The 27,166-nt window shown below is 38.8% G+C and overlaps 1 protein-coding gene across 2 annotated transcripts in view; it reads left to right on the top strand.

Annotated features, from left to right (window-relative positions):
• The first annotated feature begins 252 nt into the window (after positions 1-252).
• Positions 253-27,166, top strand: part of elavl2 (ELAV like neuron-specific RNA binding protein 2) — a 52,396-nt gene continuing 25,482 nt past the window's right edge. Inside the window, exons 1-2 of one of the 2 annotated variants that reach the window (XM_083532574.1) lie at positions 253-816; positions 24,871-24,961. In XM_083532574.1, coding sequence (XP_083388700.1) covers positions 24,890-24,961 — 72 coding nt within the window. In that variant the 5' untranslated portion in view covers positions 253-816; positions 24,871-24,889. The remainder of the gene's footprint in view (positions 817-24,870; positions 24,962-27,166) is intronic. The other variant, XM_083532575.1, reaches the window with a different exon arrangement.

The following is a 27,166-nucleotide window of genomic DNA, read 5'->3' as shown; positions in this document are numbered from 1 at the left end:
AGAAGAGTTCCTTATCTTTTACACTTTTCTACTTGCTGCGTCCTTGTAATTTTGGTCTCATTCATTAATTCAAATCCGCAGGGTGGCTCAGGCCCCTAATGCAATGATTGACAAATGCTGGAGCCAATAGTCTTTCAGACTGGTCGGACAACCCGCGAGAGAAGGAGCGCGACATCCAATCGGATTGCGGGCTTCAAAAACATCACTGTGGAGGTGGAGTTTACTTTGGTGCGCGCGCGTGTGTGTGTGTGTGGGTGTGTGTGTGTATGGGGCGGTGAATGTGTGTGTGTGTGTGTGTATAAATGGCCGCGCAGCTCTCTCTCTCCTCCGCATGTTTGACTTTCTCCAGCGATGTGGCGCGTCGGTGCAGAGCAGCAGCACGCAGCTTCCTTTTTTTAATTCATTCATTCATCCATCCACCCATCCATCTCTCCATTCTTCTTTTTTTTATATATATATCTATATATGTATATATTTCTTTCTTTTCCTTTCTTTTTTCGCTTTTCTCCCCTACCTTTCCCCTGTTAGCGCTGTCCCGTTTTTTTTTATTTTATGTTCAATAAACACTTCATTTGAATCATTTTGAAGCCTTGGTTTTATTATTATTCTTATTATTCTTATTCTTATAATTTCTTCATTCCATGCTGCTGAGTTGCAGATAAAAGAGAAGGTGGATTCGTTGTGGTGGTGGTGGTCAGTGTAGCACGCGCTCGGGTGGCTTTATTACTCTTATAATATTTATTAGAATATTTATTCTTAACTATTGGCCTTGAATTTTGGCTCTGGACCTCGCCTAACTTTGCCTTTATACACACGGTAAGCTCTGATTGGTCTTTTTTTTTCCCGTTTTGCTCTTAAGAAATATTTATGCATGTATATAAATGTGACCGGAGATGGTAAAGAATGTGTGTGTGTGTGTGCGTGTGTAAAAGAGAGAGCGAGAGAGCGCGAGAGAGGCAGGCTTTAAGTTTAAATATATGACTGGACCGGGAATAACCGCGTGTGCGCGCGTGCGTGTGCGCTGATTTTGCATGCTGAGCGGCGCGTGCATCGTGTAAAACGCGTGCATACACCATGCATTATCCATAACTAAAGACATATCCATATCTATAACACATTAGCCCTTATACTATATATTATACAATATACTATTACAATATATAACAATATATATTATATATACATTATATATATATATATAGTATAAGGGCTAATGTGTTATAGATATGAATATATATATTTATTTATTTATTTATTTATTTATTTATTTATTTATTTATTTAATGATCTTTAGTACTGTTTTTGACCTTTAACATAAACACATGGTATATACTCTTATACTCTAATACACTAGTACTAGTCAATAAAATAGTATACAGATGAGCTGACATTTAAAGAGGCAGTTTTAGCAGAGGTCACCTCTACACACAATACAGATAATTAATGCATTAACAATCAGTTGATTTTCTGTGTAGCAACTTTCTGTAGCACCGGTCTATATTCCTTTGTGTTTTACTCCAATGATGGTTGAATGCTTTGACTTGGAGTTTAAAGATGCATTTATTCTTGATGCTCCATCTAGAAGATTAAGAGCTGAACATAAGAAGCTGCTACAAGATTTATTTCTTATAAAATAGCATTATGCACTTTATTGTGGTTGACTCAAATAAAGTAGTTTATAAAAAAATATAGGATTTTTTGTTCACAAACTCAAGGCAGAGCAATTATAATATTATAGTTTGATTTCAAATGCATGATCATTTTGCTCTATTTGAACACATAATTATTGTTCTCCTAAATCAGATACGATTCGTTTCTAATCACATACTCAATTCCATGCACCTGAAACCGGATAATTAGTGATGTGACCATTCATCCCGCCCACTTTTAAATCACTGTCCAATCACTAAAAAGAAAAGCTCAGCTACTTTGTTCTGATTGGCCAATCGGCTCGCTCGTCTGTCTCCTGATTGGACAATTGGCATGTCAGTTTATTTAGGCTCGTCGTTTCTTGGCGCCACTGCTTTCACTGTGAACACGGCCTGGGCGGTTTTGGAACCCACGCTTTAAGGACGCTTAGGCTTTATATAAAAAATAAGGTAAGAAGCGAGGCGAATGTTGATTTATTGTCCTTACAACGTTTTCCATGTTTAAGCGGTGGTGTGTACAATAACGCATTCGCTGTGTTTTGTTAGCTTGTACAAATTCTGGTTTATAATACTTAACATTAGTCAAGTGAACGCAAAAAAGTTGGATTTCTTTTTTAAATCGGATTAAACCTTACGGTTAGTTTAGCTTTATTTGCCAAAGTTCTTAAAAGGTAAAAAAAAAATGCATAGAAAACTGCAATTTATCTTGACTAGCTGTGTATTGGTGGGTTGTGTTCCAAACGGTTTATATTTTTTGTGTGCACCACGTAAACGTGACACAGCATCATTCGGCAAACTACGTAGTGCACTACGTGTTTTGTAAGCCCCAATTTAGGACATGACCGGTACGCTGGATTTTTGGCTTCGTGACACAATCGTTTTTTTATCTTACCGGTTTATGTTAAAATGTATTGTTTATGAAACAAAATATGCATATGTACATTTTCTATATAGTGCATGGTTTCTATTTTTATTTAAATTTGATTTATTCGATGGGTTACGTCACCTTTTTTTAAATGGCTAAACCCACGTGGTTTAAAATTCTTGTCAATGAACGCAGCACTCCTGGATTCTGATTGGTCAGTGAAGTCTTTGTCTGCTTTGCGTTAGCAACCGTTGGAAGCTAATAGATTAGCATTAATTCGTGTTCACGAGCCCCAAAATGTATCGTATCAGTTTTAAACAAATGGTTAAAGGTTGCTAACTTGGTACGATGCTGGACATATAGCTCACGTTTGCTAGTTATGGGCGTGTCGAGCAGCGCGACAACGCAAAAAATAGTTATAATAGATAATGCAAAAAAGTTTTTCGGCTTGTTGTATTTTTTTGATGGACCGTGTTTGTCCTTGAATTAATTTATTAGTAGTAGTAGTAGTAGTAATATTGTGTAAATAAGAATCGACTTTTTCAATGGCAGTGTAAACAGAGGTCACGTGGGCTGCCTGCTCGCCTTTAGGAACTAGAATTCGCTGCACGTGTGACTGTAGCATTAAGCCACGCCCACAACACAAACTTAGCATTTCATTTCAATTCAAATTAAATTTTATTTGTCACATACAGAGTACAACATGCAGTGAAATGATTTATACGACTGTCCGGCATGAGGGAATAGGATGGGGAGGAAAATAACCCTAGAAAAAGAAGGCAGATAAATAGAGTATAAACTATATAAAATATATAAAGATTGTCGTTTCTGAGTGAAAACAAAATAAAAAAAAATTCAGGTTACAGTTGCAATAATCCGGAGAAATTTGAAAACGGCGGGTTTTTTTGTCTAAAACGCTTCACGTCCTCACTTGTTTTTAGTCTTTTTCTAAAAGCTGATTGTAAACATTGAAAAACCTCAGACTCTGTATTGCGCATGAGCAGAACGCAAGACGCTTTACTTTTTAATGTATTCACTTTGGATAGTATTTTCAGTAATCTGTTTTCGTGCACTAAAAATGCTGTCTCGGTTGTGAATGAAAGGTCAAAACTGAAAAAAAAGGTGCCCTTTTAGATGAAAACGTATATGACCTCAGAAACGCGTAAAACACCAACCAAAAGAACTAGACAAAGTCCAGGGTTGTGATGTCGAAGAATCAGACTTTATTTCAGTAGAAAGTCAGGCAGTTCCATGAAAAATACCCTAAAACACAGTAAAAGCGGGTTTTATCCAGTCTTTTCTACAATCCAGGTAACGGCATTGTTTTTTTTTTTGGGCCAATTTGTACCTCAAATGCACCTTCAACTTCAAATAACTAAAAACTTTTCAGGGCCAAAGACATTATCGTGGCAGTTCCCATCCATCTCTTTAAATTTATTTTTAAGAAATATGAAAACTAGTAAAAGCACCATGTGACTCAGTCATGGTCCAGGCCGTGGCCCGTTCATGACCTAACATGAAGCGTCGCACTAAATCACCCGCTTTCACGCGCCTTTAATCGCTTGCTTTGGACATACTAAATGTTTTGTACGCAACCACTTTTGTGGAATATGCCAATTGCAAAAATGCTGATTAAGAAAAAGGTAAAAAAAATAAAAATAATGGAAGGAAAGTATTCAGCAGGACTTTAAATGTTTAAATGCGTTGACACCAGCTTTTGTTAAAAGGTTGACTTTTGCGTTTTCAAAGCAGAGCTGTATAAAATGGGATTCTGTGACATCACTCTAATCAGTGTTTTTATGAGGGCCTGGTGTGACGTGTCGATCGTCTCCACATGATACGAGTTCGCAGGTCAAAGTTGGCTTTGAGGCTCATCAGTGTGCAAAACTTTGCTCAGCTTGCGTTTGTGGTGTTCACTATAATCATGCGTTAAATGGCGGTCAATTATTTTTTTCCTATTATTAATTTTGGATGTGATTGTTGCAAAAGTTACGTCCAAAATTAATAATAGAAAAAAAAATAATTGACCGCCATTTAACGCATGATTATAGTCAGCAAAGAAGTGAAGTAGTGATTGAATTATTTTCCTCTTAAACATCATGTTAAAAAATTTTTCCTTTTTCTACCACAATTTGTCAACTTATGACTGCTATTAATAAAGTTTTTTTTTTACCGGTGAGAATTTAACGGCCGCTCTTAGTGCTGTTAAACCTTACGGTTAGTTTAGCTTTATTTGCCAATGTTCCTAAAGGGTAAAAAAAAATGCATAGAAAACTTCACTTTATTTTGACTAGCTATGCATTGGTGGGTTGTGTTCCAAACGGTTTATTTTTTGTGTGCACTACGTAACCAGACCTTCTGTCCAATCAGATCGGAGAATTCAGCAGGAAGAGGATTTCGATTGTTTCAGTTACATTTGCACTTTAGACAAATACAAAGCTGAGATCTGTTATGAGCTCAAAAGATTTTCCTCGTGTTCATGTAGCCCTCTGTGAGCTGAATGTTGCACCACCTGAGTGTGTGGTAGTGTAACTTAATGAGCGCGATCATACTGGCGCAGCAGACTCGAGTGCTTCATTACTTTGAGATTCTCATCATGTTTTTAGAGCAGAGTTGATTAAACGGCAGTGCTAATCAGTGTGCGCTTGTTATTCCAGTGTGGTGTACACCGTGTGTGTACTGGCTGCCAGTTGAACAGGCTATTTCTGGAAAATGTAATTTTATTGAAATCTCTTTCCTCACCATCCCAAAGAATCCTGGATTGGCTGAATATTGGGGGAACGTTTGCAAATTTTGGATTTACTTGCTTTTTCACTGTATTTTGTTTAAATTGTTTTTTTTTTTTTTTTGCTAGAGCAGCTTAAAACCCGTTTATTTCTATTCCCCAGTAAATGAAAGTGAATGATCACAATTCCTGAATTAATCTCGGTTAAAATACACAATTCATGCAACCTTTTATATTGTCTTAAAAAAAGAACAAAGCTGATTATACAATTCTCCACATCTGAACATGTTTATATACAGAATATTTATTTGTGTTCAAAATACGAGTCATCCCAAATTTCTGTTTAATGTAAGCGAAAGCTCTAGCATGTGATTTGTCAAATCATGAGGTTTTGCATATGGATTCTTGGATATGTGATTCACATCAGTAAAATGAAGTTCAAATTTTCCATGGTAAAAATAACTGATAGCAGTTTGTCATCTATCTGACAATATAGATCTATGTCATCTATAAAAAAAGAATCTTGTCATGGATAGTTTTGTGTATCTTGACCCGCTGCTGCTACTTCTTTCGGCTTCTCCTGTTAGGGGTCCCCACAGCAGATCATCAGTCTCCATACCCCCTGTCCTCTACATCTGCCTCTTTTAAACCAACTACCTGCATGTCTTTTTTTCACCACATCCATAAACCTCCTCCTTGGTTTACCTCTTTTCCTCCTACCTGGTGGCTCCATCCTCAGCATTCTCCTACCGATATACCCCATGTCCCTCCTCTGCACATGTCCAAACCATCTCAATCTCGCCTCCCTCACCATGTCTCCAAAACGTCCTACATGCGCTGTCCCTTTTTAATAACACATTTTTAATCCTGTACATCCTGTACATCCTTGACACTCCCAACGAAAACCTCAACATCTTCAGCTCTGCTACCTCCAGCTCCACCTCCTGTCTTTTACTCAATGCCACTGTCTCTAGTCTATACATCACAGGTCTCACCACAGTCCTATATACTTTTCCTTTCACTCTCACAGATACTCTTCTATCACAAATCAGTCCTGCGATCACTCTTCTCCACCCTGCCTGCACTCTTTTCTTCACTTCTTTAACACACACTCCATTACTTTGCACTGTTGACCCCAGGCACCTGAACTCCTCCACCTTCTCCACCTCTTCTCCCTGCAACCGCACCACACCACTGCCCCCCTCTTATTCACACATGTACTGTCTTATTCCTACTGACTTTATTTAATTTTTAATCAACATTCAAGGTGCTCTTCCTTGGCATGAAACCAGACTGTTGCTCACAGATGGTCACCTCTTCTCTCAGCCTGGCTTCCACTACTCTTTCCCATAACTTCATGGTGTGACTGATCAACTTAATTCCCCTGTAGTTACTGCAGGTCTGCACATCTCCCTTATTCTTAAAAATCGGTACCAGCACACTCCTCCTCCATTCCCCAGGCATCCTCTCCCCTTCCAGAATCCTGTTTAACAATCTGGTTAAAAACTCCACTGCATCTCTCCTAAACATCTCCACGCTTCTACCGGTATGTCATCTGGTCCAACCGACTTTCCATTCTTCATCCTCTTAATCGCTGCTCTCACTTCCTCCTTACTAATCCAATCCACTTCCTTCTTCATATAATCCAACCTTCTCTCTCTCTATTTCCTCATTCATCAGCTGCTCAAAATACTCTCCACCTTCTCAACACACTCTCCTCACTAGTCGACACATTTCCATCTCCATCCTTTATTGCGCTAACTTGCAGCACATCCTTCTCAGCTCGGTCCCTCTGCCGGGCCAATCGGTATAAATCCTTTTCTCCTTCCTTAGTGTCCAACTTCTCATAAAGCTCCTCATATGCCTTTTCCTTGGCTTTCACCACATCCCTTTTAACCTGCTGGCGCATCTCCTTGTACTCCTGCCTACTTTTCTCAGCTCTCTGCTGATCCCATTTCCATTGCTGTCTAGCTACAATGTCCCCTGCCAACACCTTAGTCTCCAATCTCCTTCAGGTTGCATCTCCTGCATAGAACATAGTCCACCTGTGTGCACCTTCCTCCACTCTTACGTCACCCTATGATCCTCCTTCTTCCTAAAATTTGTTCACCACTGCCATTTCCATCCTTTTAGCAAAATCTACCACCCCTTTTCCCTCCCAGGTTCATCACTCCTTCAACTTCCAGCTTTGATGTTCATAACCCTATCAGAAACTCTCTTCACCTCCATTACTCACCCCTACACCATTTCTCTTTCCATCCACACCATGATTAAACAGTTTAAATCCACCTCCAATGTTCCTGGCCTTACTCCATTTCCACTTGGTGTCCTGAACACACAACATATCTACCTTTCTCCTCTCCATTATATCATCTACCTCTCTCCCTTTACCAGTCATAGTACCAACATTTAAAATACCAACTCTAACCTCCACTCTCCTACACTTCTCATGTCCCTGCTGTCTCTGTAGACGTCTTCCTCTTCTCCTTCTCCTCCTTCAGCCAACAGCAGCCCAATTTCCACTGGTACCCTGTTGATCAATAATACCTGTGGTGGCCGTTGGTAACCCGGGCCTCGACCGATCCGGTATGAAAATCTGGTTTGTGATCCGCATATTTGATTTGGCCAAAATATTTTACGCTGAATGAACTTCCTAACACAACCCTCCACATTTATCGGACCGGCACTAAGAGTGCACTGGCTTGGTTATATCTTGACCTGCTTCTGAACCTTTTTTTTTTTAAATGTTGTTTACCCATACTGTGTAGTATTCATTGATCAGCTGATCAATGGTCAAATCTATTTCTTTGAGTTAGTGATTTCAGTGTAATAATTTGCATGTTATTTATGTAGGTGATATTGTTAAATTGTCATGGTAATGGTTATGGCAGTACTGACTGTAGAAGTCTTAGTCTAAGTGAATACGCTTCACCATGGGCAACCAATTCCACGCTTTCATAGTCTGCTTTAGATGATTAGTGAAGGTATAGTTTCAACTACAGTTTCATAAGAATTGCAAATTTTTGTGTAATACTTTCATGTGAGTTTGTCGACATGTCCAAATTCTTAAATATAAACTGGCATTGAAAAGGTTTTAACAGTATGCTTAGTTTTCCCATCAATCTTTTTAACATTCAGGTTTTTTTTTTTATCGAAGCTGTTTAATGGATTCCTGTACATAAGTTTATGAAAGTAAATATTTTTAATCGCAAAAACCGCAAAACAGCCCCAGATCATCACACTACCACCAGCATTTTTTACTGTTGGTATGATGTTCTTATTCTAAAATTCTGTGTTACTTTTACGCCAGATGTCTTGGGGATCATCAAGATGTTTTCTGCCCAAACTGCGGCGAGTTTTTTTTTTTTTTTTTTACTCAGCAGCGGTTTTCATCTTGGAACTCTGCCATGCAGACCATTTTCCCAGTATTTTTCTTATGGTGGCGTCATGAACACTGACCTTAACTGAGGCGAGTGAGGCCTGCAGTTCTTTGGATGATGTTGTGGGGTCTTTTGTGACCTCTTGAATGAGTCGTCGTTGTGCTCTTGGGTAATTTTGGTCGGTCAGCCACTCCTGGGAAGGCTCTCCACTGTAATTTTGGAATATTTGCTCTCATTGTGGTTTGCTGGAGTCCCAAAGCTTTAGAAATGGCTTTATAACCTTTTCCAAACTGATAGCTCTCAATTACTTTCTATCATTTGTTTCTGAATTTCTTTGGATCTCGGCATGATGTGTAGCTTTTGAGGATCTTTTGGTCTACTTAATTTTGTCAGGCAGGTCCTATTTGAGATTTCTTAATTGTGAACGGGTGTGGCAGTAATCAGGCCTGGGTGTGGCGAGAGAAATTGAACTGAGGCGTGATGAACCAGTTTTAACAGGGGGGCAAACACTTTTTCACACGGGGCCATGTAGTTTTGGATCATCAATAATAAAAACCTTCATTTCAAAACTGCATGTTGTGTTCACTTATCTTTTACTAATATTTAAATTAGTTTGATGATCTAAAACATTAAAGTGTGACAAACATGCAAAGAAATCAGGAAGGGGGCAAACACTTTTTCACACCACTGTATCTCCTCACCCTTTCCTTTGTGCTTGGAATTTTAATTAGCAGCACGTAGCAAGAGTTTCTTATTATTTTTTTGTTGTAATTCTTTACTCGTCTGATAGTTTGTGCAGTGATGAATGATATGCGCTGTGATTTATACCAGGTTGAACCAGGTTTGTTTTGTAAGTCAATTTGAATTTAGTTATGCTTTATACCTGTAGCTGCTGTAGTAACTGCTCTTTTAATCAGCTTATCCCATCTTGCTTTTCTTACTGATTAGTGCTCTCCCTCTCCTCCTGGAAATGAGGTTTTACTGCCCAAACCAAGTATATAACCCTGTTCAGAAGAAGGTGCTGGCTCTCATTTTAGTTTGGCGTGAACTTGGATGAAACCAACAATAAAAAAAAAAAATTTAGATCTGTGTGCTGCGAGACTAAATAAGGCAAGTACCAGCAGTGCAACATCTGTTTTCATAGGAAATCAGACATCTGTCTGAAACTAAAACTTTCAGATGGGTATTTGGTTTGCTGGAAAAAGTAGCTGTGACTTTCTCAGAAGTGGACCACAGACATGACCAATCCAGGTGAGGGGGGAAAAAAAAACAACTTAGGAACCTGTGGCTGAAAATCATGCGAAATGATTGCCTAAATAGCTCTTTACATACAATTTCTAGACACTTTGTTCCAAAAAGAAAGTGATGTATATCCACTCTTTGTTCGTGTCGCACTCGTTTCTGACTGGATTGCTACTGTTATGTGGCTGTGTGACTTATTTTAGGGTCAAATTCTGAACTATTGGATAGATTTCTTTTGTGATCTATAATTATTTTGCTGGTACTGACTACTCTAATCTTTATTATGGACAGTCCTACACTCTGCTCTCTTTCTCTCTCAATAGCCATACTCACTACTCTCCTCATCTAGCAACAGTTTTACTCTCTACTCTCTCTGCAGCTGTATGTATAGGGGTGTCCCCGACTAAGAATTGACATATTCGAATCAGAATTGTCAAGTTTCGCTTATAATCGACTGACGGTCAAATCGTGTGTGTGTATCAGCCCGAGGGACTTGAACGCCAGGTGTAGTCGTTAAACGGTTAGTTTGAAGCGCAGAAAGTTGTCACAAAAAGATATAGAAGAAAATGTCTAAAACCATTTAGGATCAATAAACCTAAAAAAAAAAAAAAAAAAGGCAGGAGGATTTGCGTTTCACATGTTGGCAAATCAAATGAAATCTGCTAAATTGCCTTAAGCACAGCGCAACATCGATGCACCGAATTAAATTAAACCAAAAACCGAGACATTGTTGAATGTTTAAATCCCTGCTGCCAAGATGCTCCTGTGTCGGTCATGAAAAGTGAAACTCTGAATCAGTCACTCCGAGGGGGTGGATTTATTCTTGCAATTGAAAAATATTTAGTAAAAGCGCATTTTTATTCACAGCATTGTCACAATGGGCTGTTTATCTATATTTCTATTCGCACACTACTCCATACTCTGTAATACACCACTACAGTCACACTGCATTCTTTACATTTCTATTTAGACATACCCTCTACTTCATGACCATAAAACACACATGTGAAGGAATCGAAATGTATCACCACAGAAAATACTAGAATACTTGCGGAACATCAAAGTGAAGATTTCCATCGAACCACCGAACTCGGAACTGCGAAAATGCAAACTAACCTTCCTTATGCTTACTGTAGTGTTTCTAGTTTTGTTTTGCTGTCGACGAGGTTATAGTTTGGGTTTGTGTAAGCCATGTCGGTTTTGTTTTACCTTCACGGCGATTAGGTCCCTGACCTTTCTGCTGAACGGGGCGTACGGTTCTCCCTTGGGCATTGCTAACATCTCCAGAAGTGTTAACCTGCCTGGATGCTGAGGTGATAAGTTAATGTAAGCCGCTTATGTAAGCGCATTATGTATGCTTTAACACGGAGACACTTCATAGTCCAGGCTGTAATTTTCTGATGTTGATGACTGAAATGGTTAGAATTATAATCTGAACACTGAAAGTAGTAAAGTATCGAATTGTGTACAGACTTGTCCCAGTTTTCCCAGAAGTGAAACTGCTTTAAGGGGGGCCATGTGTTGACCCTGTGGTGTAGGTGTGAGAGGTTAATCGGTATGAGCAGCTTATCTTTAGGCACTAATGTAATGGACATTTGGTGCCACCCAGATGAGGACTGGTTCCCTTTCAAATCTGGTTTCTCTCAAGGTTTCTTCCTCATACCATCTCAGCTAGTTTTTTTCTTGGCACAGTCGCCTCTGGCTCGCTCATTAGGAGCAAACTTTTACTATTACAGTCGTCCCTTGTTTATCGCGCTAGTTACGTGGCAAAAACGAATTTCCGCGATACATGGACGGCCCCCCAAAGAATAGAGCGAGATGAGTTTTGTGAAAGTTTGTAGAAATATCGCATTTATAGTAAGTGCTGTAGCGTAGTCTGTGCATAGTGTGTCTGCTTGTTTTTTGGTTGAAGTGTCCCTATGATGTTAAAAAAAAAAGGGCTGAATTAAAGATTCACGTCACTGCGTTCTTAATTTTCATTAGCTAAATCTGGTGACGTCTATCTTCAACTTCAACCCCTTTTTTTGTTTCTTATGATGAACTGAAATCAGGACCAAAAAAATGGTTTTGTGCCGAATTGAAAAGTGGGACCGGGAGATTCGAACCGCGCTAAATCCCGGGACAACTGTATAAGAAACAAAGCTATAGCCACTAACCTTAGACGGCGCTACCAAAATTTCGAGTCTTTCTCCGTTTATCTGCGTCGGCTTCTGGAATGTGTCTGGGAAGTCTTTTCCAAGCGTGTCAAGCATCATCTGCGATTCGCGCCAGATCTCCACAATTGTGTCAACAACTGGATCTTCATTGTTGATAAAAGTGCGACGTCCACAGGAGCCGAATCTGGCGTATAGGGTGGGTGCGGAAGTGGGATCATGTTGTTTCGGCTGAGAAATCCGGATGTAAGCGAAACTCTCTGACTGGCCGTTCTAACTTGCTGTCCAGGATGGAGTTTGCAGACGTATTAACGCATGTGGTCAGAATAGCACCAGTCGCACAGCTCAAACCTCTATAACCCCTTTATTTCCGTAAGCTGCTTTGAGACAATGTCCGTTGTTAAAAGTGCTCTATAAGTAATGAATTGAATTAAGGGTCTGCTTTAATGATCAGTGTTTCCGAAGTGCCTTATTGTTTTTAATCAGCGTTTATCATGCAGTAATGCGAGTGAGCGTTTAGCTGTGTAGATCACTAGACACTGGAAGTGTTAATTCTGTGCAAATTGTTGAGCAAAATGATCTTTTTCCTCCACTGAGGATTCTCTGAATGTTTCTCTGAATGTACATTCCTTTGTTGGTTTCTTTTTTTTTTTTTTTAAATTAATTTTTTTGTTTTTTTTACTATTTGCCAGTGGTGCAGGATCACATTAGTTTTTGAGCTGCGAATCGTTTTTTTCAGATCAGCAAAAAAAAAAGGTGGCGGAGAATAATATAATTTGCTTTCCATTCATTACAAGAAAAGTCACAGGAAGGAAATGCTCCCATACATGCAATTTAAATGATGCACGAGGCTTTTCAAGTTCCTCCGCTCTTCCTCTAGCTGTTGTTTTTAACTAGCGCGTCCCGGTCACGGGAACACGTTTCTGCTCTGTGTAGTGACGAAATCACTTAAAAAAAAAAAAATAAAAAAAAATAAAAAGCAATATAGACAGAAACCAAAAAATTCACTTTCACATTCGTTAAAAAAAATTAATAAAATAAATGTTAACCCTAGGGCTGGGCGATAAATCGATTTTATCGATTAACTCGAATGTGTAGTTTACATCGATCTGTTTTTAAAAAAAAAATCGGTTTTCTCTTTAATGTTCGCCGACGCTCCCCTCTGTGCTCCCATAGTTTCGAACGAACTCAGCCCCCGCCCCCCGCGCGTTTGCCATAGAGATACACAAACATGGCAGCGAGCAGAGAAGAACTCGTTCCCAAAAAACGTTAAGCAGCCGCATGTTGAAAATACACGGTTAAGCAGCCGCACTGTTTAGTGTTGCCCGTCCAATCGTACACTTACGGTACGGGTGGTGAAAGCGACCAAAATACATGTGAAGACTCTTCAGAACGGCGTTTCCGTTAAGAAACAGAAAAATCAGATAATTTAAATCACCATATTCAAACAGTCATAAACAGTCATTTTACTGTGGAGCTTTTAAGAAAAGTAAAGGCAAAATCACTCCAAGCATCAACGCACTTTTTTAACCATGTTCCACATTTAAAAACACATTTTTCTTTGTAGGTTTGCTCATTTTATATTATGTTACGTTCTATTTTCACAATTTACAATGGCAGAGCCGCCATCTTGTATTTTTAGCTTGTTTCTGATTGCACTTTATCCCAAAGTGGGTAAATAATCCCAGAAGGGTAAATAAACTTTATTTAATAAAGTTAAAACTAAAAAAAAAAAGCAGGGGGGGAAAAATCGATTTAAATCGCAAATCGGATTTTTTGTGAAAAAATCTGGGATTTTTAATTTTTTTTTTTTTAGGCCATATCGCCCAGCCCTAGTTAACCCACAAAAAAAGTAAATCTGCCGGGTCACTTGCACGTCGAATTGCGAGTCATCACGGATCAACTGCGATCCATTGCACCCCTACTACTCACTTCTCCTCTGGTCTTGTTCCTCCTTTCTTTCCTTTTTCTTCCTACATCCTCTCATCCCTTCTGCATTTATCATTCCTTTTTTCTCAGCCTTTTTTCTTCTCTTTTTTGTTCCACTATGTTTTTCCTCCTCATTTCTTATTCATTTTTCCTCCTCCTTGTCCTTCGTTTTCTTCCTTCTCTTCTTTCCTTTATTCCCCACTCCCTGTCTTTCCATCCTTCTCATTTTTCCTTGATATGTTTTTTAATGTCCTAATGTTTTTTTTTTCTGTCTCATGCCTGGAAGCTGCAGTGAGCTTTAATTATTATTGATTAACCTTTTTGGCTGATGTTATCGATCATTAATGTGCAAGTGTGCGAGTCTGGCCGAGCTGCTATGCAGACGTTGTCGGAAGACTTGATGAAATTGTAAAAAGTAACGTTTAGACTTATTTACCCTGTCGATGTTTCTTCAGCTCAGCCTTCACGAAGTTTAAGACGCCTAACGTCGCAATATGCATAACGTATGACTGATCAACATCGCGCGTGTTCAGTCGAAAGATTCGCACTGTGTTCAAGTGAGACGGAGAGAACGAGGTGTACGAGGTCGTCGTGATGAATTATTGTGTCCGAGCGTTTAAGATCTTCAATCCTCTCAAATAGTGGAAGCTGAGAGAGCGAGGAGCTGCTGCTACTGTCCTTTGTCTGTTGCAGCTGAACAGAGCTGTCATGAAAACTAGGTTAACTTACTGTTCAAGGCCTTGAATAGATATATCTATAAAATTGTTCTTTCCTTGCTCTGTGTGTAAGCGAGAGAAAGAGTGCACATGTTGAGCGAGAGAGAATGTGTGAAAAAGAACATTCATTTTACCGGTTATTATTACTTGTTTTTAACACTTCATTTATTATATATACTGTATTTTCCGGACTATAAGCCGCTACTTTTTTTCCCCACTCTTTGAACCCTGCGGCTTAAAGCGGCTAATTTATGGATTTTTCCCGGTTTCACAAACTTCATGCCAAAAAACTGAACCCCATAACATTAGACCAATGAAATTGCTGAACGGGTTCAGGTCACCCAATTAAATTCTTTATATTAAATCAGATGCGCTCCCACTGAATCGGGCCGCACCACATCATAAATATGGATGATGTTCCTCTTACGTTTGACCTGCCGCTCACTCGGACTGTCTACAGGAAATGCGAATCATTCGTCACGCTGAAAACAACCGGGCATGAAAAAAGACTTCACCTGTGTTCTGAGCTGCACGGCATCGGGAGAAAAACTTCACCGATGGTAATTTTTAAACGCACGACGATGCCAAAAGAAAAACTCCCAAGAGAAAGTGTTGTGAGAGGAAGGAGGAAGACAGTAAACAATGACTTTCTTGGTAGGCTACTGTTTAGATACAAGCCGTGTAACAGACCCTGTCTTTCATTAAAGCCTGTGTGAAGTTCATTAGTTTCATATAGGCTTATAGACAGGTGCGGCTTATTTATGTTCAAAATAAAAATATTTGTAAAATTCATTGGGTGCGGCTCATATTTGGGTGTGTTTAATAGTCCGGAAATTACGGTAATTGTAATGTTCATACAGTTCAACTTTGTACTGTGGACTGCTAGTTTAGCTGCTGTATGTTAAGTTGAGTTTATTTCCTAGAGCTTTCAGCGGCCTGTACAGCGGCCCCTACCACGTGGTTACGGATTTATTTCCCTCCTGTGCCGCAATCAATAATACTGTGATGCCCTGGTTGGGACAGGGTCCTGCATTTTGTAGAATTTGTAGGTCATTTATAATTTTTTTTATCAATTGTATCTAGGGGAAGTTCTCCAGACATTTTGCATCGTTGTATCTGCACAATGTGACGTGATATTTTTCGAAGATGCACGATACCAATAATTTGGGACCAATATTTGATATGTAGATTGATTTTCTCCTCGCATTTCTCCTGTTTCTCAAGTACGTTCTCTGAGCACCACTGCGAATGTAAGTGGAACACCATCTCTACCATATTGAATTGCATAGCATCTGATTTTTTTTTCATCCCATTGCTTCGTAATCGGGGGGGGGGTTGAATCACATCGCTAGTTGCTTCGTACGTATCTTTAATGTATCGTAGGCGATGCTTGGAGATGCACGTTTACTGTCTGTAGATGTCAAATGGAATGTGTGGGAGTGAACGTTTTGAAGAGGACTTTGCGGGGACTTTTCAATAAACCTTGAGATTTCGAGTAGAGTTCATCACGAATAAATGTGAATCCGATGAGATTTAACACTCCAGTGAGGCCAAATGGTTGCTGTGTAGTGAGACGTTTAAACCTAGTACAAGTTACGTCTTTACTCTTCCTTTCTTCTCCTCATTGTTCTTCCTCCTTGGCTCTCCTTTCTTCTGATTCTTTCTCCTTGTCCATCCTTTCTTCTCGTTGCGCTTCCTAATTTTCCATCCTATCTCCTCCTCATTGTTTTCTCCCCCTTCCTTCTGTTTTATTCATATTTGTCCTCTGCCTCATTCCTGTAAATCAATGCGTGATGAACAGCACTAAAAAACATTTTAAACATTAAGCTCGTTTGACATTGCGAATATTTGAAGCTGTTATCTTGCTGTGATGTTTTTGTTGTTTTTTGGGCTCCATACCTCCTATTTTCTTCTTTGTTTTGACTGATTATGCCTCATGGCATAAATATCTTCATTTAATAATTGCCATAAAACCCAATTTTTCCTTAGAATCCGATGTTCTCTGTGAGCTTTATCCCCACCGCGTAGGTTCGCATTTAGAGCGTAAGAAGTAAAACGTACGTAGACGCATCCTGACAACCGGAGCGGAACGGCAGCACGGAGAAGCCGTTAACCCACGTGTTGCGTACGTGGGCGCGAGATCATTTGGCACTCCTTCCTGGATTATTTTTGCCTCTCAGCTTGCTGTAACACCCGCGGCGATGGCGAGAAGTGTGACCGTTTTCAAGCTTTCGCTTTGGCTCACTCTGGTTTTAACCCTGAGTTTCCCATCAGTCTTTAATGTAAAAGACTTGCTTAAACTCTAGACACACTTCGGGCACGTGTCTGAAATTGTGCCAAATCAGCACAAAAGAGGAGTTGGCATATGGATTTTTTTGTATTGCTATTTATGGGATGGTGGCAAAAAAACAATATAATGGCAGACGGTGCAGATTTGGAAACTCAATGTTTTGGACGGTATTAAAGCCAAGCATACCTTCTCTAACGAAGTACTGAGTTTTGAGTGGGCAAACTATCGCACCCTTAACAACAGGGTACGCTTGCAAGTGTAATCACTTGGACACGATACTGTGGTCTCTAACCTTTAATGCTGCAGGTTTGGGGTTCATTGAGCACGAACGTCTCAATACAGGTTTGATTTTGCTCCACGCTCGTCAACAAGTCATTTACTTTGTGACGGACGCTTGTGCTGTCCTGATCTTCTCCGCACCGAGACACCAAGATAATTAGAGCAACTTTCGGCCATCTTGACGTGTTTGCTGTGAAATCATCTCTAAATCCATCCAGCAATAGCCTTCCACTAGCACACGTTTCATAACGGACAACTGCGAGGTTGAAAGCGTTCACAATCAAAAGGAGCAGAATGGTCTTCCGTTTTCTTTCATATTTCTGTGGCTATTTTTTATTTATTTATTTTTTAAATGAACACACGTACTGCGAAATGAAACGTGAACACCAGCTCGTAACGACGATGGTTTTATTGACTTCTCCGAATAGAGAGAATTTTGGACCGATCTAAAACGTTGCGACTCCGACGCCCCTCTTTTCTCCTGCGAGCTCCTACACTCGAACCTCAGCATCTCAATCAGCCTTACTGCTATTTTTACGTTTTGATGGCTGTGGTCTAAACCCCCAAACCCCCCCCCCCTCCCCCTTCGCCTCCCGTTCTGCTCCAGAACACACACCAACTGCTGCACCATTTGTTGCAGGACTGAATAAAGGCTTATTGCCGCATGAGTAAGTTGAATAACCCGGATGGGCGCATGACTAGGAACATATTCGGGTCGGTTAATCGCAAGCGTTCCGCTTTCAAATGGATCAATGATCCGGCAGGCTGAAGCTTGAAAGGCTTCATAAAGTATTTTAATGTTTGCAGTCATAAACCCCATAAGTTTCCTTAATGGATCATAAACTGTTGGATAAATTGTTTATTCTTCATGCTTGTTTAATCAACATAAACGAAACACTTGGTGTGTAAGCTAATGCACACCAACGCACAATTTTTATAATTATATTTATTTACTTTTTCATAGGGGAGGTGGCAGCTTAGCACGTTTAGGCTACGTCTAATCCGGATACCTTTGATGATGCTAATGCGGATACATTTGAAAACTTTCTAAACAATGTCCACACTTTCGTTTTCAATTGTTTACAAAAAGTTGCTCACACTGTACCGCCTGAAAGTGCGTGCGTCCCTGTACTGAGCATGCGCGAAATCCTAATTCCGCCTGGCGGTAATTCACTTTTAAAATTCACAAATAAAACCTCTCGCAATTAGGGCAGAACATTCAGGAAAGGGTTTATTTTTTGTTTGTTTACGTTGACCTGCTCAATCATTCCAAGTCGCCCTGACCCAGAAGCACACCGCGCATTTGTATGCGCTGCTAAAATACTCAAATTCGAATACAAATTCGGCCTCCGAGGTCTAATTCTGGACTTTTATTTTAAATGCGATTGAAGGTACGGCATTGTTCACTTCACAGAAGATATTGAGCGTCTGCATTTTTCGTTCAACCAGATTTTGGTTGAAAGTGCGCTTCAGTAGCAGCGATCGTAACGAATTGGCGAATGTGTTTTTCAGCAAGGGACAAAAACTGCTGATCAGTTTACACGTCGCAACTTTCAATCATTTCTAGTATTGTATAGCAAATAAATGCCAATAGTTAAAATTTTATAAAATGGCTTAAATTGGACTCGTAGACCCGAAACCTCACGAACGGTGGACCTGTCGCTCCTGAATTCCCGTTCATCCTCTTCTTTTATTGGGCTGCTTTGTAAAGCCAGGAAGTGGTTCAATATTTTACTCCCTATTGAATTAAAAAGTGAAATTACAGAAGCAGAGGAGTGTAGAAGCTAGATAAATAGCATTGCCGTCTTCCTCCTCTTTCTTCTTTTTTTTTTTTTGCCGTGCGCAGCCTTTTTTTATATATATTTTTTGTCTTGTCTGGCTCACAGTCAGCCTTTCTTTTCCTCAGGCTGTATTGAGCTTTTCACAGGCTAAAGATGCGCTCTCTGTAGAGCAGATTCAGATGCTGCTGAATTGAATCGATTCGCTCTTTCGTATCTGTCGGACGTGGTCAAATTAGAAAGGCGAACGTGGAGGGGGGGGGATTAAAAAAAAAAAAAAAAAGCCAAAGCAAAGGATCGGAGGGCCTCATGTATGATGGGTCGACTTTGTGGTTTATTATATGCAAATCCCTTCTGTATTTACCCTGAATTAATTTGCTGCACAATGTGTGTTAGAAGTGCACTTCTCATAAGCACAAGTCCTGTCAGAGTAGCCGAGGAGGATTCCTGAGTGCTGGATGTTCGAGAATATTAGCGTTTGTATATTGCTTTTATATTCGCTGTACAGTATACCATGCCCAGTTTGTATCAGTAGCTTTTTTTTTTTTAAGATACTGTCTAATGTTCAAAGGTGCAAACTTTGCGAAAGTATTTATATCTGTTCAGAGCGATGCTTCTTGAAGGGCTGCCAGAACATTAGGTCTGCGTTTTAGAGGAGGGAACATTGAAATTGAAAAATGAATTGCTGTGAATCGAAAAAAAAAAATATATAAAATAAAACTGGAAGACTGATTTAAGTTTCAACTGTAGTTTTAAGTAGGTTTTGGAAAACAAAAAATTTAAAAATCAACAAAAAATTTGGTTAATTTTATATTAATTTGCTGGTTAAAAATAAAAATTTCCTGTTTATTTGTATGCCTGTGTAGACTTTTTTTTATTCATTTTTTTTATTCCCCCAAAACTCAAATCTACAAATCTTACTTTTCTGCTAGAGGGAAAGATTCTGCTTTTCTTTAACTTGAGAGATTTGAGTTTTAAAGGGTATAAAACAAACAGAATAAGAATGTTCTGTGGGGGGGGGAAGAGCTAACCTGGGGTTAGATTATGAACATTGTTTATATGTTGCTTCAAATGATTGAACTAAAAGTTGGTTAGAATCAGTTTGTTAAGCCACAGGGCAGAGCTGTAGCACTGCAGAACAACGGATTTAAAACCCTAAACTGCATGTTTGTCTCTTGGTTTTTCTCATTCCTGCAAAGTCACTGGTGAACCCCCGAATTTACCATCATTGTATTTTTGAACAGGGAATGTATTATGAGGATCGATTAAATTTTTTTTTATCCAGCGCATTAATTCATTCATTCATTCAGACTCTTCGGGTTTGGTTCATTATGAGCAGCATGAAGCTTAAAGCAGATTTAAATTTTTTGTTGATTTGATTTGGACTCAACAGCTATCGATTATAGTAATCGAGTTTTCTCTCGATTAATCCGATTAATCGAATAAGTACTTTTTCTTTATTAAAGAGCAATACTAAATATACAAGAGAAAATATCTCAATTTATTTTCCTTTTTAGAAAGATTATTATTGCTGAAATTGCACAAGAGTATCTGTGAAAACTAAACCCATGAAGTGCATTTAATTGCCACTTTGTATCAAATTACAAATATATAAATAAATTTAATAAAAATGTAATTTTACATTACTTGGGGGGGGAAGCTAAAGATGGGAATGGTGTTTTCTTTGTTTTATTTTGAAATAATCCCAAAGTTTGAAAACTCGCTGTTAATCTTAATTCTGCAGCCTTGTCTGTGCTACCTGTACAGGGGTCTCATTTCTAAACGTTTAAAAATGAGACTCTCGTTCATTGCCTCTATTTACTTGTATTCGAATTACTTGAGGAATCGTTTCAGCCTGCGTTTTAACAGACGAATTGGTGGGAAAGTGAAGCTGAAGCGCCACATCGGTCTTTCGCAAGCGTCCCTCATACTAGAAGAAACAACACTTGTCATTCTTTTTTGGAATTATGGTTGCGGTCTTTAAAAAAAAAAATAATAATAATTATTTTTTTTTAAACGTCAAGTATATTTATCTATTTTTTTTCATATCACCTGAGATTTGTGTAACTGTTTATTCTGCTCGAATATATGAATAGTTTTTGTCTTGCATTTTCTATTATTGGATTATCGGGTGTAAAGATGTTTACTTTAGCTGTAAGACATGGTGCTGGTTATTATTTCAAAATGCTGGATTTGGGTTTTTCATTTTCAGCCACAGTTGTGCTTATTTGAGTATTTGTTGGACAGCAGCTGATGCGGATCACACCGTGACGTTTTAGTTTATAACCAATGAAAAGGTCCGCTTTCATTTTGATGGAGGGCTTGAGGGGGAAATCACTGACACCAAGTGCTGTTTTTATACGCGAGACTCCACGCTGCATGGAGAGCGCAATGTATAACATAAGTACTATTTTTTTTTTTTTTTTGTGTGTGTGTGCGCTAAAGTTCAGCGTTAGAGGTGCAAATCAGACCAAACTTCTTTACGGGAACTTTATCTGGGGAATTTTGGATATATTTCAAGTTGAACTTATCGGGAATTAATGGGAATTATAAAAATAGTTTTTCTGTAAACTGTTAAACACAAACAAAATTCAGTTTGGTCATAAGCCGACATTCCGATTTAACAAATAGCTTACATACAGCACAAGGAAGTTTTAAACGTACTTTTAAACGAGATAAACATTTTTGGCATGAATTTGTGTGCAGGATTCAAGAAACGTTATGGAGGAATACACAGTGCATGTAGGGGTTAAATCTGGTTGTTTTAACCAAGACTATCCTGCAAGATTTGATTAGATTTTTTTACTACGTTTAAGTCCCTGGAAATTGGCAATTTTGTAAATTCCCTGTACATTTTCACAAATTCTTGTGATTGTACCCTGTTCAGTCATATTTTACATGGTGTTTTTTTTTTTTTTTTTTTAAATCCAGTATCCATCTTTAATTGGCAAGTCCAATCCAATCAGTATCGGTAAAATCCACTATCAGTCGACCTCTAGTAGCTATGTCCGTTGGTGTTATGTTTTGCCAAAAATCAGCCTGAATAGAGCAATGTCGCAGGGACATGACGCAAACCCTAGCAGAGAGAGAGAAGTGCAGTCAGTGATGGAGAAAAGGGCAACATGGCCAGATAAGCAGAGCTGCAAAAGGATCACAAACCTAAAAGGCTATTTCAGAGAGAGCATTAGGATTTGACGCTTACCTAAAATTGCCTCTTTCTGGGAATTCAAGTGTTCTTTTATAAAATTTTCTTTCAGCTTCTCACATTAGGGGTCGCCACAGCGGACCGTCCGCATGTTTGATTTTGCACATGTTTTTACACTTAATGCCCTTCCTAATGCAACCCTCCCCATTTATCCGGGCTTGGGACCGGCACCAAGAGTGGCTGGGGTTGGTTCCCTGAAGTGATGTCGTCCAATAGTTCTATACAGTGCACTCTATACACTATACACTCCGGGTCTTGGATGGATGGAATCGGGTGTAAATGCTGTGCTCGGCGCACGCTCGCTCGCATTTTTCAAACGTTTCTCAAGAGCGTCACGTGTTGTGCAGAAGTTTTCAGTGCATCGAGGAAATATCAAAATATGTTTGGAGATGTTTTTCTCTCAGCTTTACAGTTAATTTGCCGAACGTGATCCAGTTGTGCATCAGTCAGCCACCTGCAATGGGGGCTATCTTTCCATATTGATGTCACACATTTATTACGTAACGTTGCTTTAGTGCCTCGTCTGCTAGTGCGCAAATGGGATTTGTATGTATGTATTTATTTATTTAATTGAGTGGATTGTTGTATTGCCTTGTTTTGTTTTTTAAAAACCAATGAGATGTGGTTGTGATTTTAAGGCTTTAAATAGACCCTATAGTACTAAATGGTTGAAAATGGCTTCTGAACAAGACACAAAAAGCCGTTACAGGTTAAGTAGAGGTGAGCGATGACTGCGTAAAGGTAAAAAAAAATGGTTACCCATCTCTTTACTCGTTATTTTTTGAGCTAATTGGTCTAACAGCAAGAGTAAGGTGTTATCATTCACTGTTTAATATACTGCTTAGTTTGGATTATCATTAGCGCTTATTATTCTATATAATGTTCAAAGGTTTGCTGTTCGAATGTGTTTATATCTGTTGAGAGATGTTTCCTAAAGGGCTACCTACAGAACACTAGTGTTGCATTTTGGGGGAGAAAAAAATATGTATATGATACTTTAATATCTTCAACATTTTTTGTAAACCCGCCAATTTTCTTTTTAACAAAATCACTTAGAATTTTTAAGATTTAGTTCAAAATCTAAATTTAACTTTTAATTGTCTTGAAATGGCAGGTTGGTATAAAAAAAAAAAAAAAAGCTGTTCATTTTGCTAGGTAAAAATACATGTTCTGCTTATTTGTATTCCAGTGTAGGCTTTTAGTTTTTCCCCAGAGCTCAAATCTTTTTTTCATTTTATATGAATTTTATTTGAGGAAACAGAAGAAAAGTATTTCCCTTTTTTCCCCCGTGGTCTTAGATCGACTTTTGAGGATTATTTTATTTGTAAATAAAAAAAAGTTGTAAAAGGTTTAACAAAATTGTTCATGTTGTCAGTTATGTAAAGTGTACAATACAATATTGTAACGTAGTATTTGGGCTACATCGCTGATCTCTATTTAACAGGTTATTTTTATAATTTTTTATTTTGGATGAAATCAATGTAAACAGTTCTGTCTGGGGCTTGCATACAGAGTAGGGCTGTAACGATTCCTCGTGATTCGATCACAGAAATTCCATTCAACTACACCGAGAGCACTGTTCCCCCACGGACCATTATTACTGACGCACCACTTGCTAAACTCTGGAGCGCTCTGGACAGGAAACTGCAGAATGAACAATGGAGTAAAAGGGAGAAAACAGCGAGGGGCGAGGAGGAAATTCGTGGAAAGGGAAAAAGGTCGAACGTTTGCAAAGTGTGGGTTCATTTAAAACTAAAACATAAAGTAAACCCCGTACAGTGTGTTTACCGGTTTTAAATTCATGTGTAAAATATTTTTATACTTTTATTTATATACAGTGCAGCGGCCGTGTAGAGCAGGGATAGGAGGACGATTTTAAAGATGGCGATAAATACACTGATTTAGTGCGTGAGAAATAAATCTGAGAGAATAATTTTCATTAAATGGGTAGTTTTACTATAACCTTCTCTACATGGCCACTGCAGAGGGACTTTTTGAACACAACTGTTTGTATTTTGATGTAATATGCTGATTAAATGTGCTAAATGGGTTGTTTTTAGATATTCGTGTGTGGAATTTCAGCAATTAAAATGTAAATTTTTCCAAAAAGAAAAACCACTTGTTCATTTTAAGAGACCCGTCTAATTTTCTTTCCTCTCATTTAGTATTGCGGTTTAAAAAAAAAAAAGTGCTACTTATACAATTAATCGACGGAACGATCGTTAGAATGCACAAATAATCTAAAATAATCGATAGCAGCAGCCCTAATACAAAGCCTTTTGTTTTTACTTTTCAAAAACCATCCTTCAATGTGTTCTTTTGTTTCAGTCCATCGCTGATCGTTTCGCGCTTTAAATCTTGACTCGTTCTTGCACCGGTGCTGTTGTTTTGACGTCACCACCATTGCCATTTGTTTTTAGCCATAAAAGTTGATTTCAGGGTGCTGGATGTGGGTGACTGGTGTGTGCACTACATTACACAGTGTGTTTTTGGAAGTGCCACTAGTGTGCAAATTTGTGCCATTGGCCTATAAAGGAGATTTGAGCAAGGAATGCAGATAACACCACCCCCCCCCCCCCCCCTTTCTGTAGTGATTTGATATATTTTGATGTGTGTGTATGTGTGTTTCTAACACGGTGTGCTCTCCACATTTTTACAGACGGCATCTCCGAACTAACATGGCAGTCAGGCTGTGTGATGTGGCTTCTCTGCTTAGAAGTGGCTCGTGGGCGGCTGAGCCTTGGACCGGGGTCTGTGGGCCTTCTTTCTTTCTTACTTTCTTTTCTTTTTTTAAACTCATTTTATTATTCTTTTTTTTTTTTTTTCCACGTCATTCCAGTCGTGGCCAATTTCCTGTGGTGCTCCACATTACATTTCAAGTGGTTTATGAATCATGGAACGGAGTAAGCAAGCCTGGGTCATTGCGTCAAACTAAATTCAAACTTTCCTGGATGTTTTTTTTGGCGACTCAATCTGCTCCATTAGTCACGTCCCTCAAATCTATCCACTTTCTGCTTCTGGTTTTGTATTGTTAGTTGTGCTAGTCAATCGCTCACCTAAAGAAAATTAGTGTTAAAGGCAACGATTTGTAAAAAACGAAAAAATGCTACAACTAAAATAAAAAAAAACAACAAAGCAATACCTCAAGTGAAATATGGTAGCGGTCGAAAAACATGACTTGTCTGATTAAACATTAAATTCAATCCTCGATTTAGCTTTAATTATGCAACTGAAATGTAATGGACAAGTTTATGCAAAATTTTATTTATTATCTCTAGGCATCCAAGGGCTTCTCTTCATATATAGAAACGGTTTTCGCTCTGTTCTCTTTCTATTCAGATATCAGTCCTTCTTTTATACTGCTACCCTGTAATAAAATATAAAAGTATAGTTACTGTAAATTCAAACTTTAGTTGATATCGTAAAAGACATCATAGCTGTGTGCTTAAACTCCAGAGCAAAATTCAAGTCTGAAAAATTGCAGAAAGAATCTAAATTGGGCATGTTAGTCGATTATATCCAGAAGCTGGTTGGCTGTAGAATCAAGTTGGTTGGACACAGAAAGTGGAGTGGTGCTGGTTGTAGGAGGAGTTTGATTTATTCAAATTGGTTGTAAAAGGGAGTTGGTTGGTTGATGGGTGGGGTGGTTGTAAAAGGGAGTTGTTTGATGTGTGGTGGTTGTAGAAGAGGGTTTGTTTAGTGTAGAAATTGGTTGGTTGGATTTAGAAGGTTGGTTTTAGAAATAGGTTGGTTATGGATGTACAAGGGGAAGCATTAGTTGTATGGAGTTGGCAGTTCAAGGGGGAGGTTGGTTGTACAATAGGGAATGGGTGGTTGTAGGGAGGTGGCTGTACAAGGGGAGTGGGTGGTTGTAGGGGGGTGGCTGTACATAGGGGAAAGTTGGTTGTAGGGAGTTGTCTGTACAAGAGGAGTGAGTGGTTGTAGGGTTTTTGGCTGTACAAGGTGGGTTTGGTTGTATAAGGGGGAGTGGGTGGTTGGAGGAATTTAGCTGTACAAGGGGGTAGGTTGGTTGTAGGGGATTGAAGGGTATTTTAAAAACTGTAGTGTTTAGGGTAAAAAACATGTAGCGGATTAATTGCTTGTTGAAATTTGTAAGAAGAGTTTGAGAGATTTCTTAAGTGTGTTTAAACAGTGCATCTTAAGCAGGGTTTTGAACTTTTGTAAAAGGGTGTTTTTAATGTTGAAGCACTCGTTATTTGTCGAGGGATATTGACCATACTTCAGAAAAGAATGTTTTGCTGAAGAAATGTCAGTGTTTTGGCAGAAGTACTTTAGCACTATAGGGTGTTTGTGTTTAAGCCTGACAGGATGTGGTGCTAATATACTGTACTGTGTTGCTAATTTTGATGGTGTCTGTGAGCAAGTTAGCTAAATAAGCCTTAATTCTATTTACTTGTTTTTTCTTTTGGTGTAATTAGCGGTTACTTGGCGCTAATGTTAGTGATTAGGAAATGCTTTATAGCTAAACAGGTGCTTTGTGCCGGAGCAGAGTTTATCATGGTGTTAATTCTCCTAATGAATGCTTTTGGCTTTTAGTATACAAAACAAGATACAAGGTTTGTTTATCGTACAACCCTGCACAACGTTTGCGTCCTTAACACGACCCCATCTTGTAGCTAATTAGCATCATTGATGCTAGGTGTGCATAGCTTAGGCTCGTTACAGCTGGAAGATTTGAGAAAAAGATAATCTCTAAATTTTGTACATATATATTTAAACTCACCTGGACACATTTTTTCCTACCGACGCTTCCATTTTCTGCCGTTATGCCATTAAAAGCACGCTTTTTTTTTTTAGCTTTTCTATTATTCAAAATAAATTCCACACTCCATCTGAGTGAACTCAAAACTTTTATTCATTTTATTTTCTCAAAACACCACTTTAGGTTTTTAGAATTCAACGGGTCGTTAATCTTCACTCAGGCAGCACCTACA

This window comes from Silurus aristotelis (genome assembly GCF_946808225.1).
Source record: "Silurus aristotelis genome assembly, chromosome: 27".
NCBI classification, from domain to species: Eukaryota; Metazoa; Chordata; class Actinopteri; order Siluriformes; family Siluridae; genus Silurus; species Silurus aristotelis.
The sequence above is the reverse complement of the archived record's forward strand: the minus strand, read 5'-3'. Positions and strand labels throughout refer to the sequence as shown.